This window comes from Pan paniscus, chromosome 13, assembly GCF_029289425.2.
Source record: "Pan paniscus chromosome 13, NHGRI_mPanPan1-v2.0_pri, whole genome shotgun sequence".
Lineage (NCBI taxonomy): Eukaryota > Metazoa > Chordata > Mammalia > Primates > Hominidae > Pan > Pan paniscus.
In genome coordinates, this window is record NC_073262.2 from 113,218,997 (window position 1) to 113,236,163 (window position 17,167).

The 17,167-nt window shown below is 34.4% G+C and overlaps 1 protein-coding gene across 5 annotated transcripts in view; it reads left to right on the forward strand.

Annotated features, from left to right (window-relative positions):
- Positions 1–17,167, forward strand: part of CPS1 (carbamoyl-phosphate synthase 1) — a 201,153-nt gene that overhangs the window by 117,941 nt on the left and 66,045 nt on the right. For all 5 annotated transcript variants that reach the window (XM_014344058.4, XM_003806965.5, XM_014344059.5 and 2 more), the window contains 7 exons: positions 3,496–3,685; positions 4,678–4,835; positions 6,324–6,452; positions 9,226–9,370; positions 10,856–11,066; positions 12,486–12,684; positions 16,237–16,413. In XM_014344058.4, the coding sequence (XP_014199544.1) occupies positions 3,496–3,685; positions 4,678–4,835; positions 6,324–6,452; positions 9,226–9,370; positions 10,856–11,066; positions 12,486–12,684; positions 16,237–16,413 (1,209 nt within the window). The remainder of the gene's footprint in view (positions 1–3,495; positions 3,686–4,677; positions 4,836–6,323; positions 6,453–9,225; positions 9,371–10,855; positions 11,067–12,485; positions 12,685–16,236; positions 16,414–17,167) is intronic.

A 17,167-nucleotide genomic window follows, 5' to 3' on the forward strand; every position in this document is an offset into this window, starting at 1 on the left:
TTTTGAGGCAGTGAGTTTTTCAAATATGCTTGTCTTTTATGTGAAAGAGAAATTTTGGGCATCTTTGGTGCTTTAAAGTACTTCAAGTGCTCTACAGGATGCTTCGGGCATCTCTGTGGTTGAAATGGGAAACTCCAGTTGGAGGAGCAAGGGCAACAGTACATTTTGTTCAGGTTTTAGAAATTATTATCTGTCACTGGGGGACACAGTTCTCCCATCAGTGCCTGGGAAACGGGATGATATGGCAACATTTTCAAGTAGAAAAAAGGATTTGATACACAGGTGTGGAAGGACATCCTTCCTGTTTCTTTAAACTCTCTGGAGATCTCCCAACACTTATTGTAGTAAAATAAAACTTTAGAAAAATTCCGTTGTATATTTAAGGTATTTCTCTTGAGGAGTTCAGTTGGCACCCCTCGTTGTGCTAATCAGGCCATTCGGAGGCAATGTGAGCTCTTGGTGACATTGCCCCAGGCTTTGCAGTGTAATGCCATTCACCAGAGACCAGGCTAGTAGAGGCAGCATAGAATGGCAACAGAAGACTAGGACAGCAAACCTGGGAAAAATAGTTGGCCAAAGGTTTTCTTATTTTTCTTTTTGTTAGTATTCTATAGTCAAAGATTTTCACCTGATAGGCGTCTGTTGAAGAGGTAGAACACAGTCTCAATGACTTTACTCTTTTTCCCATTTGTTTTATTTTTTAATACCCTCCTCTGTTCTTGTACATGCACACTCACATATTTTTTGGAATAAATTTTCAAAACAATGTTTTTCTTCTTTGTATTATGCTTTAATTTCTCATTAGATAATTGGAGACTGTCCAGTGGTTTAGATTAGTTAGTATACAATCTAAGTGTGTTCAGAGTTTAGAATGCATTTAACTGTATACAGTTTTCATTCTATTTGGGAGTTTTACAAATAATTAGAATTTCTATAGTTTGTATTTTAATGTGTTTTACATCAATTGGGTAAAGTTATATAGTTTTAACTAAAGAACAGGAATTATTAGATTAGATTGTGATCACTTAGAAGGTTAATAACTAGAGGTGGATTTTTAAACTAAAAAAAATTGGTGCATATATTGCAACAAGAATTAGAAAAATCAGAATGATTTAAAATTAAGATTGAAATAAGCTTTAAAATAAATGAACACTCATCGTGTGTATGTATAGGATCTTTTCCTGTATAATTTGACTTATAAAAAATCGCCATATTCATTGTATAGAACATTCAGAAAAATACTTATATATACTAAAGTTTGTTGGTACTTTTCTTTAGTAGTGAGGCTTTCTATAACTTCTGTTGCTGGTATGTTCTCAGTTGGGACTCTATTAAAATTCATCACATATTATAAAAGCATTTGCTTACCTGTTTGTATCTTCCTGACATTTTCTTAATAATATTACTCTTAAAATCTTGAGAGATGACTCATATTGAGGAAAGAGCATAGGATTTGAATCATAACATTTGAATTAGAGCCCTAATATTGCCACTTATTAGCTATGTGACCTTTAGCAAACCATTTAACCTTACTGAATCTCAATTTCTTCATCCAAAAGGTTGAAATCTCTTTCATAGTCTTGGTATAAAAATCAAATACATTACTAAAAAGTGCATTACAAGCATTAAGTCACTATTTGAATTTAAAGCAGCATAAAATATATTTAATGTTTTATTCAGATCCTCCCCAAAGGTATGTGGGGTTTTCAATAATAATTTCTATACTTTTATCTGAATATTTTGTTGACTTTTTAGGAGAATTTAAAATTGACATGCTAATGTATGAAATAATCAGAACCATCTGGCTGTATGTTATAATAATTATTTTGCTAAGTGTCACCCTCATCTTGGTTTATAAAACAGTTATCCTTAGTAGCCTACATAAAGAATTATTTTGAAGGTCTCTCCCAATGTAAGGAATGAGATAGAGCTATGAATACCTTCATATATATATATATACACACACACACAAACATACACACACACATGCATGCATACACATAGTTTTATTTCTTTTACCATATGGTTTTTTAAATATGTACAAACAGTTGTATAATGCTTTTTGTTAAAGCACTATAGCAAGCATGAATCTAGAAAATAAATAGAAACCAGCAGAAGCCTCGCAGTGCTTCCAGCAAGAAGGGAGCACATTATTCTGCATTTTAAATGTACATTCAATGTTCTTCTTAGACAAATAAATACAAGGGGGAGCAGCTTTTTTTAACTTTTATTTTAGGTTTGGGGGTTAACATGTGAAGGATAAATAAGATCCTTTTTGAATAAGCAAATATTGAGGGAATTCATTACCACCAGACTAGCCTTACAAAATATCTTGAAAGGAACACTAAGTATAGAAAGACCACTATCAGCTAATACAAAAATGCACGTAGATACACAGACCAGTGTCACTGTAAAGCAACTACACAAACAAACCAACATAATAACCAGCTAATAGCACGATGGCAGGATCAAATCCACATATCAATACTAACCTTGAATATAAACAGGCTAAATGTCCCACTTAAAAGGAATGGAGTGGCAAGCTGGATAAAGAAGCAAAACCCAATGGTATGCTGTCTTCAAGATACCCATCTCACATGTAGTGACACCCATGCGCTCAAAATAAACGGATAGAGGAAAATCTACCAAGCAAATGGAAAACAGAAAAAAAAAAAGGGATACAATCCTAATTTCAGAAAAAACAGATTTCAAATGAACGAGGATTTAAAAACAGACAAAGAAGGGCATTATGTAATAGTAATGGGTTCAATTCAAGAAGAAGATCTAACTATCCTAAATATATATGCACCCAACACAGGAGCACCCAGTTTCATAAAGCAAGTTCTTAGAGACCTGCAAAGAGACTTAGACTCCCACACATTAATAGTGGGAGATATCAACACTCCACTGATAGTATTAAACAAATCATTGAGGCAGAAATTTAACAAAGATATTCAGGACCTAAACTTGACATTGGACCAAATGGATCTGATAGACCTTTGTAAGAACTCTCCACCCCAAAACAACAGAATATACATTCTTCTCATTGCACATGACACATACTCTAAAATTGACCACATAATTATAAGCAGTTTTCATATTGCCTCTAGTTCCATTTTATATTTACTAATTTAAAATTTTTGGAATATGTTATTCTTTTAAGGTTGATTGAACTACAGGGTTCAGTAATATTTGTGGATCTCTGGACCAATTATATAGAAATGGTCTCCAGCTTTGCCAACAGTGGCAAAGATCACCTCATGGTGACCTTCATGAGACAGCCAATTCTTTTGGATAGTTTCATTTTCAAGAATTTCTTCATTTCTTTGACCAAATGCTTGTCTTCCTTTAACTTCCATTCACTAGTCCTGTTATGGATCTCTACAGCCCACAGATAACCTAAAAGCTTAGTTACCCCATGTCTCTTTATTTAAGTGTGGTCATTCTCTTCTTTAGACCATATATTCATGTACTGGATTCTTTTGTTTCTTTCAGGAAGAAAATGTCAAAACTGTTCTGATGAACCCAAACATTGCATCAGTCCAGACCAATGAGGTGGGCTTAAAGCAAGCTGACACTGTCTACTTTCTACCCATCACCCCTCAGTTTGTCACAGAGGTCATCAAGGCAGAACGGCCAGATGGATTAATTCTGGGCATGGGTGGCCAGACAGCTCTGAACTGTGGTGAGTTCTTATAAGCTTAATTGCAGAGTTTTGACATATGCACTGCTGTATAATATATTTTATTTGAGCTCATCTAATAATTGTGCTTTGTGTGTTCATAAAACCTTTCCTCTACTGTGCGAGAAAGCAGTTAGCAAACAGCCACTTAATATAGTCATATGATGAATACTACTAGTTAATTTCACAAAATAGCTGAGAGACAAAGAAACCTTTCACTTTAATGCTCCAGAGTGGCCAGTAGGTTTCTTGAATTTCTCTACTCTATCGCAGGATATTGCTTTTCTCTGTTGCTATTGAGGTCTTGAGAACTATTATGAATGAAAAATGAGAATTAACATCGGTTAAGCACTCTTAGGTATCAGCCCTGCAGCAATTTCCTCTCAAACACATTTTCATGATAGCATAGATCAGTCTTTCTACTATTACTTCATACTTCTGCTGAGTCTACTGCTTTGTTCTCTTTAAAATTCTTCAAATCTTTGGAACTGGATCATGAATAAGAATCTCTTTAGCTAGTTTGGGTAAGCAATTGGTGATATAACTTGTATGTCAAAAAAAAAAAAGGACTAAGGCAAAATTAGGTGGCTAGGTAGTGGAAACACAAACCATTTTGATGATAATTTTTTAGCCCAGGTAGGTACTCATATATTTGGGATTTTTTAAATTATAGAATCTCATTATAGAAATGGACTTTAGGAGGAAAGGGAATATATTGAAATCTTAAGGCTCAGTATAATACTATGACTTTTATTAATAAGGATAAAAATGATTTTCAGAAGATGGTAATATAAGTAAAAGTAGCATCAGTAACATATTTTGTCAGACCGTCTTCAGAATTTTTATTTCAATTTTTTTCCCTAAGTGCAATTCTATTGTAGACAGTGGTAACTTCTCAGATTTTAAGATTAAAAAAATAGTTGTATTCAGTTGTCTATTAAAAAAGGCACAAAATTCAAGATTTTAAAAACTAATCCTATTTGGTTCTTCTTTAGGAGTGGAACTATTCAAGAGAGGTGTGCTCAAGGAATATGGTGTGAAAGTCCTGGGAACTTCAGTTGAGTCCATTATGGCAACGGAAGACAGGCAGCTGTTTTCAGATAAACTAAATGAGATCAATGAAAAGATTGCTCCAAGTTTTGCAGTGGAATCGGTAAGGATTCTTTGCTTTGGAAAAACAAGGGCATTATTTGTCTTGTGTTGTAGGGAGAATGATTTTACATGCCTAATAATAATAGTTAAGATTATTATACTTGCATGCATTTTCTTCTAGAATTGTGTTAATAGTTTAGAAATATTGTGTATTACAGCACTCAATGCTGAAATGATAGGTATTAACATTTTACTTTATGCAAAGAGAAACAGAAGTCCAGAGATGAAGTGGTTTATCAAGGCTTGAAGTGCCAATGAATCTCAGATCTCCTGAACTGAAACTAAGAACCATACCAACTTGCAATAACAAAGCAATTTTTAACTTGTTTCTGGGATCAATCACACATTTTGCATGTGTGAATTCCCTGCAAATGAGAAATTTGCTTTAAATTTTTTTAAATAAAATAAACATTTTAGAATAAAATGGATCCAGTCATTAAAATGACTGGAAAACCTGTAGTTTAGATATTTAAGGAAGATTTGCTTTTCTGTTATTTATTTCCATTGCCCCTTATGCCTATCAATAAGCTATTAACAGTTACCAGGAAAAAGAATCAACTCACTTTATATCTGTTTTTGCCCCTGACTTTATTTTTGACTTCAGGCTCATAGCTGGTGAAGTGGAGGTGCTAGGGGCAGTGTTAAATCCAACTTCTCCATGGTAGAAACAGGCACACCCTTAGGAATAAAGCAGGTACTGCTGGGACAACTAAAAATGGGTTATGTATGTTTCAGAAGACAATGCTACCAAGTATCTTTTGTGTTACAAACTTGTCAATCAAATAATCCCAGGATAACTCTGCTGCACAGTTTGGGAAGCTCTTGCCATACATTTGTTCTTTCATTGCCAGATTTAATTATGTCCTTGCTTCCTCAGGAAAAGAAACAGGCATATGGGAAAGGTGTAATTACATTCCCATTGGTAGTGTAATAATATTCCATGACAGAAAAATATAGCCACCATATGTTGTATTCTGTAAGTTAAAAAAAAGAATTCCAAGCTTCTGGGACTATTCTCAGACTGAACTTGAAAATGAAAAATCCATTTATATACAGTGTTCCTAATGGCTTATTGTGGTAACATCAAGCTAGCTTCAGCAGCAGAGAACCTGGTTTCATTAAGACAGAGACTTTTAAGCTGCATGTAAAAATCGTAAAAATCCAATAATTCAATATGGCTGCCATTCTCAAATGAATGATGATTATTTCTGCTTTGACCATGGTTCTGTTTCAATAGGACAGGATAAAATTTACCGCAAAAGTGTATTTCTTAGAAGATATATATATATATATCCTCCCTTCTAGAATTTTACTTAACATTTGAGTAACAACACTTGCTTTTCAGAATGAGATGAGGGAATAATAGAACATTTCCAGATTCACTCTCCCCAGATAAGTTGGTTTACCTGATTGCCAGACTCTCTTGGTGTGGTCTGTTCTGCCAGTGTGCTCAGCTTTTAAAATGTTGAGTCCTTGTTCTTGTTGACAGATTGAGGATGCACTGAAGGCAGCAGACACCATTGGCTACCCAGTGATGATCCGTTCCGCCTATGCACTGGGCGGGTTAGGCTCAGGCATCTGTCCCAACAGAGAGACTTTAATGGACCTCAGCACAAAGGTATGTATTTTTGTAGACAATATTCTTACCAACCAAAAAAACTGGCTTGATAGACCTTTTCAACTAGAGAAAGTTATGTAGATGAGAAATTACATTTTCTTTATTAAATTATGATCATGTTCTCCAAAAGCGTATTCCAAAAGATGACACTTTTGAGAAAGCATGCAGTGCAACTCTTCATGCCAGGATGCAATGATAAACCACATGGTTCAAGGTAAACCAGTGGTCACTTTACCTCAAATTCCACTTTTATAGTACAATCTATTGACTTCAAGGAGATGAACTTAATTCAACTCCTTCTTCCTTTGTTTCAAAATCTACTCTCAAATATTTAAAATGCTAAAATATGTTTTAGTGGTTAAGGAAAAATAGGACATAATGTCTCATTTTTAATTTTTTAGAAATAATGTGGCTGGCATGGGTGACATCCAGAAAGTGAAACAAAGCACATTGAGTAGTTTGACTTTACTCAAAATTAAGGTGTCTAAAATATACGTGGTATAAACCACTCAATACAGTAAATGACTGAACTCCACCAACTGCCATATACTCATAAAAACACGAGAGATTTGAGGGTTTATAATTTATTTTCTATCAAAATCACTTTAACATATTAGGAACTACTTCTTTTTTTGCATGTTAGAGGAAAACCCTTGAGAAAAGTAAGATATGCTACAAAAACTAAATTAGAGACTAACGCAGAAAATATGCTCCAGGAAAACAGAGACTTTTGTCTATACTCTATTTCCACAAAATAGAACAGTGCCTGGAAATACCAGGAGTTCAATAATGTCTTTGAAGAATGATTACACGTGCAGCCAAGAAACCTGTGTAACTTACATGGCAGTCATAGAAGTGAATTTGACAGAATTACTGTGAGGGCTATTTTGGGAATTATTTAGGAAATAGCTCAAGGACAGCTTATTGCTTTATCTTTACTTACTTTTTGAACCGAAGTGAAATGAGACTCTTGAATTGTTGACATAGAATTTTGAAAACAGATAAGTACAATTCAGCATATTTAAATAACTACAATGGCAGACTTACATATAAACAACTTGGGTTTCATTTTTCTAAAGTTGTGAAAATTACAAAAAAGGGAAACATACTTCACATAAATGTTTCTTCTTACCATTCTGGACATATGAATCACACATTTAGAGCAAAAACATGTTTTTGAAGATAAAAAGTTTATTTCCTCTAGCATGTTAGATGCTCCAAATATTTTCAATATTAACAACTTCATAACTGCCAATTGTGACAGTGTATACATATTCTCTATTAATTTTTTTACTCTATAAGAAACCAATCTGAAGACTGAACTTTTCATGTAAGAAAGTTTATAATAAAGAGAATTTTGGAATGAAATAGCTTTCAATTATTTATATTGTACTCAAATAATCAATAGTCCTTTAAATGGTTTTTCTTGTTGAAAAAAACCCTCGCTCTTCCCTTGAGAATAATTAGTCGTATCATTATGTCCTAAACAATCCCCTTATTCTCTTGAGGTTATAATTAGCACCATTAAAAGCTGCATTAACTTATCCAGGTCCCTAAGTTAACTTTTTACATAAAATCGAAGACTTCAAAAAATAAAAATAAAAACAAGCTGAGGAAACAGGTGAAGATAATTTCAAATTTTCCCTGTATCTAAATATCCATTTTACTTCATTAGAATGCAAAATACTTTTCCAAATTTATACCCTTTGTTTCCTAGATTTCTTCTTTTAGCAGGCAACCGGAATGATGAATTAATCATTATTAAATTGTTAACATTGGCTACTGAATTTTCTAACCACTTTGAGAACCTCATCGTGGGCAGCTGTGGGGACAAATGTGTCACATTTTCATTTGCATGTGCTGGAGCCTGTAGTGATGACTGAAGTTAAAAAAAAATCCTATTAAGGCACATTACAGAAAAACTTACATTAAATTATTATTTTAATGCCTATTAATAATTTGAAAAAATTCAAACTGCTTTCCCTTTCACTGTCAATCCAAATCAAATATATTATAAGACAATAAGACATTTCTCCCTTGGATTATCAGCCACTGCATGTCCTAAGGTCAGAGATTACCACTTTCCTATTTTGGGTTCAGTATTCTACCCATTGTGGGTGTGCCGTAAATATGAAATGATAATTATGCTAATTCATATCTGTCTAATCAGGCATACATGATATATGACTCAGAGTATTTAAGCATTTAGGCAGTGATTAACCATAATAATAGTCCCATATGATTCTTCTAATTCTCAAGTTTTATATGCCATCTTGGCTAACCGTTTACAACCATCATCATCTCCTTTCTCCTCCTCATCAACATCAACTAACTTTTATTGTGTGTGTCACTGTACAAAGCACCCTCAGCTATTTTAGAGAGAGCCAGAGTCTTTAGACTTATTTTTCCATATTTATTCACACTTATCACATTTTCTGGTTTCACAGAAGCCTAGCTGCTGAAATAATTTCATTTCCCTCTGCCTGATTGCTCAATTATTTTCTCTTTTTCCTAAATTAGTTTGATTTAATGTCATATCAGCACTTTGAATGGCAAGCCTCAATAATGTAAATCAAGCATATTCACTGCAGGATGCTATTCCTAGTACCTCACTGATTTTCTGACACATTGTGCCTTCTGTGCAGGGGAGAATGGAGACGGGGTTTGAGAGTTCAGTGCTGACCAGGATTTATGCCAGGGTATTTTGCCAAATATCCTTGTTGAAGCCAGTGCTTTTTCTTACTCTTTGATATCTTTTGTCACCAATTTCTAGGCCTTTGCTATGACCAACCAAATTCTGGTGGAGAAGTCAGTGACAGGTTGGAAAGAAATAGAATATGAAGTGGTTCGAGATGCTGATGACAATTGTGTCACTGTCTGTAACATGGAAAATGTTGACGCCATGGGTGTTCACACAGGTAGGCAAAGTATCTTCAAGAACTATAGTAATGCTTTCAGTTCATGTCTTTGATGGCCAAGGCAGTCTTTATAAAGTTGTTGCCTTTAAATTACTATTTCTAGTTGACAGACTAGTGATAACATTTTGGACAAGCATAGTATTTTACAGTATTGAAAATGTTCTCACATTTAATTTGATCTTCACACAAACCCTGTGAAGTAAGGCAGATATTATACTGAGTTAACTGAGGAAGAGCCAAAGGTAAGCAATATGGTGGAAATAAGATCCATAAAACTTGGTGTTGAGAAATAAGAAGGGAAGTTGAGACAGTTTAAAGCAGACTGAGCTGGTAATCACCCAGTAAATGAGAAAATAGGCACAATAATAGAAATAAGTTTTTCAGGAAAGTACACTAGTTAGATAAGAGGGTAAAGATGATAACTTAGGAGTTAAAAGTGCTAAATTTGAGGTGTGAGCAGAGCTGTCAAAAAAGGGAGTTGAGAATGTGGAGATGGAATTTAAGAAACAAAATAGAAATAAAGAAGTTGATACAAAGACACTGGAAACTGTTGGCATAAAAGGGGAAATTGAAGTCGTAGGCATAGACAAAGTATTCAAGGACATAGGTATAGAAAGAGGAGAGAATAGGGTTGAACTTTGAACTCTGGGAAACATTTAGATTTATAGGGCAGGGGAAAGAGGAAGTAGTACTGTTGAAGATAGAAGGGGAGAATAAAGAGTTAAGAGGAAAATCAGGGTAGTACTGTACCAACTAAGCCAATGCAAGAACTATTTTATAAAAGAGCTTTGTTTTTGGCAGTATCAAATGCTATGCAAGACCAAGACTGATTATTTAATTTGGCTCTTTTGGATGTCCAAGAGAACAATTTCATTGCAAAGTCAGTTCTGTGAGCTCTATTAAAAGGAATTACATGGTATCGAGTGGTAAGCAGAATTAGCAAACTTTCAAGAAGCTCATTCATGTAAAGAATGAGAGAGAAGCTTTGTACGGTTGTCTGGCAATGTTGGGAGAAGACTTTTGGAGGCAGTGAAGATCTGAGCGTGTTTGAAGGCAGAAGGGATGGAGACTAAGATTGCAGATATAAGGGGCTATGATGAGAGAGGTGAAGATGGAAAGGGATGAGATACAGAAAGCCAGCTGATGAGCCAGTCTGAGTGATAATATTCAATGAAAGGAAGAACTTCAGAAATAATTTGAGATGAAGAGCAGGGAAGTTGAAGTCAATCTAGTAAGTAGATGATTGAAGCCTTGATAGCTACTTACTAGATAGATGAACTTGGGAAAGGTTAGAGAGGTTTCTAAAAGTACTGTATCAGAGTAATATGGGCAAAACAGGAATTGGGGGAATACCTGATATCACATATATATCCCAACAAACCCTCAGACTGTTCTATGTCTTGCATCGTGCAAGTAGATGGTTAAGTCGCTGAAGTTGGTTATTTCAATATGCCACCAAGTAATGAGTGCTTCTTGGATATATAGGTGACTCAGTTGTTGTGGCTCCTGCCCAGACACTCTCCAATGCCGAGTTTCAGATGTTGAGACGTACTTCAATCAATGTTGTTCGCCACTTGGGCATTGTGGGTGAATGCAACATTCAGTTTGCCCTTCATCCTACCTCAATGGAATACTGCATCATTGAAGTGAATGCCAGACTGTCCCGAAGCTCTGCTCTGGCCTCAAAAGCCACTGGGTAAGACCAGAATAATTGACCATGGGTTTGAAGATTCTTTTCAGATAGAAATGAAAAATTGACAGATAGTGGAAGACTGTACTGCATTTACAAACTATGTTCCCTTTTTCTGTATGTTAGCTCCAAATCATTTATAGCACCCTGAGGACATGATTATTAATGAGCTTGTTGCCAGATTGAGGTAAATTATATTGCTAGCTGGCTTTGTTTGCAGGCTAATCATAAACGAATCAAAATCTAGGTGGCTAAAGCAGGCTGTGAAAAATCTGCTTCCTAATTGCACTTTGCAGATGTTGTTAAAAGTGCAGATTAATCCTTAATTTTAGTCTTCAACTGTTTTCTTCAGGTGTATAGCCCTATAGCAAATAGTTGACAGAAAATATAACTCACTTGACTCAAGCATGCAATACACATTACTTTTATTTTATCAAAACTCCACAAGACTGAACAGTGCGGAATTTTTTCACAAGTAACTGTTACAACCAAACAAATACATCTGCTGTCTATGTAACAGCCACTAGCAGGCATGATTGGAGGGAAAGTTAATCAAAACCTTTGGTTTCTAATAATATATTTAGCATCTTACACTTAAATTATGGCATTTAAATGAACACAATATTTACTTCTTTAGATTTTTTTACGTAGTTCCACAGCACCGCGTGGAGTGGTGAAAGGCATGTTGCCCTGTACAGGAGTCACAATTCTGCATTCTCACTTGGTTCTTCTGTGGACTGTGTGATTTTGAGCACATCACTCATTGTCTTTATCAGCTTCCTCATTTGTTAGGTGGAAGTTGTACTAAAGAACTCATTTTTAATTCTATAGTTCTATGAATTATTTTCTCAAACAGAATAACCCAAACTGATATTCTGGATGAAGATAGTCAAGTTCTCAAAGTGTTAGTTTTGTAAGGATCCCAAAGTTCAAAGATAATTTGGAGACAGAGCAAGGACCCAAACTTGAAATGCCTACATTTTCTGACCATTATGTACTCTCTTGTACTAGCTAACTCCACTGTATTCATAGGTACAGATATGTATATGTACAGATATGTATATATTTTCTCAAAAAATATTTTGCAGATTCTCATCTTAGCGGAGGTTAAATACAAATAAAGGTTAAACTTTATTTATCAACAAAGCTATCGATTTTGGGTTGAAGAGGTGAAGGTTGAGCGTTGTAGCAATGCATGTAGTGCATAGAGAGTAAATTCTCCTGTGACCTGTGCCTCTATACTTTGTATCACGACTCCTATTATTCCGCAAGTGGCTACTAAATATTGATGCAGAACAGAGAATCAAGTGTCTTATACCCTAAAGTAGAATAATACCAGAAAGTTTAAGAGAGACCAATTTATGTTTTGGTCTGTTTTCAATAATTGCTCGAAGAAAAAAAAATAAATTTGTCTTCTTTTTATAGCTACCCATTGGCATTCATTGCTGCAAAGATTGCACTAGGAATCCCACTTCCAGAAATTAAGAACGTCGTATCCGGGAAGACATCAGCCTGTTTTGAACCTAGCCTGGATTACATGGTCACCAAGATTCCCCGCTGGGATCTTGACCGTTTTCATGGAACATCTAGCCGAATTGGTAGCTCTATGAAAAGTGTAGGAGAGGTGAGTCCTTGGTTTATTACGCTTTTCTTCTTGTTCTCAGTTATTTTGTTAAATTTGTGACACCATTGACAGCGTTAAAGTTGCCTGGATACCATCAACACATGGACAGTGTTAAAGGTGCAATTGACAGTGTTAAAGTTGCCTGAATATTAGCATACTAATATGCTAACAGTCTCTATTTGATTGTTTACATATTACATATGTTACATGGCCATTTTGCTGGATTTGAAGGTCTTCCTATTCAAAAGGTGAGGCCATATATCTGGCTATATAGTATAGATACACATATGAAAACACATTCATATACATATAACTGAGTTGTAATATATTTTATAACCAAATCAAGAAAGTAATATAGAATATAATATATCAAAAAGACCACTGAACTGAGCTTAAGAATTCAACTTTAGTCCATTCATGCAAATTGTGGCTCTAACTTCCTGAGACCTCATTCCCCACATCTATAAAAGAAGAGGCTGGACTAGTTCATCTCTCAGGATCCTTCCAGCTCTAAAATTCTAAATTGATATGAGCATAGTGGATTATTAAGCCCTCTTTAATTATACTAAAAAGTTCTAAGCTTTTAACATCTTTAGAAGATTTTTTAGAATGTGCTGTTTTACTATTTGAAATTAAAGTTAGCCTTTGATTATTGCATCTTCAAAGATGCAGTGTTCTTCTGTGTGAGAGGAAAGAAAGGAATTCATATCTCTGCTGAGATTCACTCCCTTGCCTCCTTCCACCAAGTCCTAATCATTTTCTGCATCCAGAAGGTTTGGGATAGTGGAGAAAACATGAAACTTGGAACCAGCTGGACTCGGATATTACTCTTGGCATTGCCACTTATTAGCTACAGACTCTCAGGCAAGACTGAGTTTCAGGATCCACACCTATAAAATAGAAATAATAATACCTACCTTGCAGGATTCTTATTATACCCCCTCTTAATAAATGTAATCCATCATTATTGTTATTATTAAATTAGTATTCATAAATGTTGCATGGGGTAGATGAGTGCTGAAGTATGAACAAATCTCAGTCTTTCTCTATCATTTGTCTATCTACCATTTATCTTAGTTTATCTGTATCTCATCTCTATTTCTGCTGTGGCCAGTGTGGGAGCTTTTAGTCTATGTATCTAAGTTGATTAGAGTACAGAGCAAAAGGCTGTTTACGACATATTTTTCCATATTGTTCTTTATTTGTCCCATAACACAGATTATAGCCTAAACCCAGGCCAGCCATTTCAGAAATGCATGTCACTAATCACAGAAAATATAGATTAAATCTGTCACCAATACAGGGAAAAAGAAAAAGAAATGCTTTACTGGTCTATCATATTCACACATGAAAGGCAGAATTATTCCTATTTTGGCTTCCTTAATTTGTAAGATACTAATGAAAGATTTTAAAGTAGTAACAAATCAACAAATTGGTCTTTTAAATTAAAATGTCTTACTAGTTGTAAAACACTAAATATTAGTTTTTTCTCCATTATAGTTGTTTTAAATCTTATTTTTCAAATCATACTTTTTAGTATACAAAAGAAATAGAACGCAAATACCATGAAAATCTATGTTGCTAGTGTTTGCACCAAATAAACAACTGATATTTAGTTTACATTTCATGGGAAGGGTCCTTTTTAAATAATGTTCACCATAAAATTGGTAGTTCAAGGAACTTGAGAAAATTATGTAATATTTTCATTTGGGGCTTCTTATCTGAGGGATTTTGTTGTCAAACAAAAAATAAAAGGTAGGGGGGAGTTTTGTTGTCTAACACCTTACATTTAGTTCAAAAAGTGAGCAAACATTTCCTGAGTTCTTACTAAATGCAAGACACTGGGAGGATTAAAAAAAGGAATAGATTATAGATAATTGAGATACATTGTCTGCAGTTGGTAAATTCAGAATACCTAAACTGACCCGAATAGACAATGAATTATTAATCTCTGGTAAATATTAAAAGGTAGTACTTATATATAGATGCTATGAGAATATAGTAGAATACGGTTGAGGAAGCCCATTATAGTCATTCCACTGGAAAATGTGAAATAGTCACTCAAGGAAGGTGCATTTTAATAGTATGGGGCAAATGTGGTGGGAGGACGACTTGAGCCCAGGGGGTCCAGTCTGTAGTGAGCCCTATAGTGCCGCTACACTCCAGCCTGGGTAACAGAGTGAGAACCTGTTTCAAAAAGCAAAAATATATAGAGAGAGTATTGAAAAGCACAATTTTTGAGCAAACATTTATAGTTACATATTCCTTTGTTATACAGGTTTTTTTTAATTGAATGGATCCCATGTACCATTATATAGATTGTGCTTAAGAATAATAAAAATATATGGAGAGTTACTTATAGAACTAATTTCAGATAAATTTTAAATATGTAATACTTCAAATTTTCTTAAATATACCCAAAATATTTCCTTAATTTTACAGAACCATAAAATGTCTGATTTCTGGCAGTCTTTTCCATGCCCAGGCTAGACAATCTATAAACATATTGTCTAACTCTTCAAGATACCACTATGACTTGCAAATTGCATATCTGAATTGCATTAACAGGTTGTTTATTCCTGCTCTTGTAAATTTTCCCTTATTTCTAATTAAATTTGGAACAGTGTGAAAAGGTTATCTGTTTGGCTTTAGTGATCATTGAATATGTATCTTGTCACATAATTGACATGAAGATTTCCTAAACTGACATTAGTGGTAATTTGAGTCTATTTGAGGAATCACAAAAGTTTACTGAAGATAGCATTATGACTGCTATTATTTTAAATTGGAGACCAAAAATGCATAGCAATCTATTATTCTATGAAAAGATTCAAACAATGTTTATCCAGCGAAAATAACTGGGTAGGTTGCAAGATCAATTTAAGTTTAGTTCTGACATGCAACTTGTCCAAACTAAATCACCACATAATTTTTCTAATTGATTAGTGTATGATGAGCTGTAAAGATTGTGGAAAGACACATTGAATTTGTCACAGAAAGTTTAGTCTCCTCCTACGTTCAAAATCATAATCATCAGTATTTGTTATGACTCTCAAGGTTCTATTAATATTAATGCTTAGCTGTAAGGAAAGCCAACCTGTCTTGAATACTGACTGATACTCATTTACAAATAGTTTCTGTTTCAGTGTTAATATATTTCTGGTTTCTTTTTATTTGCCTTCCATTCTAAAGAACATGCGCATAAAGCAAGATCTTACTAAGAAAAGGTCTCTATGCTTCAACCTTGAATTTCTTATTTTAATACTATGGTCCAGAGCAGGTACAGGTGATTTCCTCATCAATCTCAGCAAATACAGCTGAACTCCCTGAGTGGTAAAAGACTGACCTAATGAAGATGCATTATACCAAAACCATGGAGAAAGTGAGAGAGGAAGAAAAAAAGGAACACCTTTTTTTTTTAATTTGAGGGGCTTTATGATATATTTTTTGTCCTTATTTGTTTTATAAAATATATTTTACGTCCAGTTCAGTTACACATTAAAGATACATAAGCTCTTTCTTTCAATATGAGGTCTTAAACATGTATTACAGGTCATGGCTATTGGTCGTACCTTTGAGGAGAGTTTCCAGAAAGCTTTACGGATGTGCCACCCATCTATAGAAGGTTTCACTCCCCGTCTCCCAATGAACAAAGAATGGCCATCTAATTTAGATCTTAGAAAAGAGTTGTCTGAACCAAGCAGCACGCGTATCTATGCCATTGCCAAGGTAAGATGTTACAAGGGGCCCACAGCTACTAGTTGCTTTTCCAGAATGTAGTCAGTCTGGACATTAAAATAAAACTGAATCACAAAGTGGTTTTAAATCAGGGATTTTTGGAAAATTTTTAATTCTTTTATAGTATTAAACTGGAAACATCTATAGATTTCATTAGAGTCTTTTACAATTAATGATAAATTATCATTTTTATTTGACTTTAAGCCTGGATTTAAGGGCAAATTGCAGTTTTAAAGGATGATTAAATAGATAAAATGTCCCCCTTTTTAAGTATACTTAGTACTAATACTCTTAAGTAGATTTGACTATATTGACTTGTCCTTTACTATTAACTTTATTACATGTTCCTTGAATGTGTAAAATTGTATTGTAGAAAGGAAGGTGCATACAATAATGTCCCTTAGTATGTGCCACTTGAGTCTAGAATAATCTTAATTTATTTGCTTCTCTTTCTGTATTTAAAAAACAGCAACAGACTATAAAGGCCCCCATGATTATAGGGTTTTCCATGTAATTATTTTATTGGTCTTACTTTCAGGAAAAAAGGCCCTACATTTCTCACTTCCCTCCACTACTTGCTTCTCATGCAAATTAAATGCCATGTTAATCTACTTTTATATTTACTGTGCTTAGAGTTTTGAAGTTTCAGCTCATCTGATTTTATAAAAGGTGACTTGGGCAGCTGGAATCTGTCTGGTCAGAAATCCCTGAAAGGCTTTTTGACATTTAAGGAAGCGCAAGCATT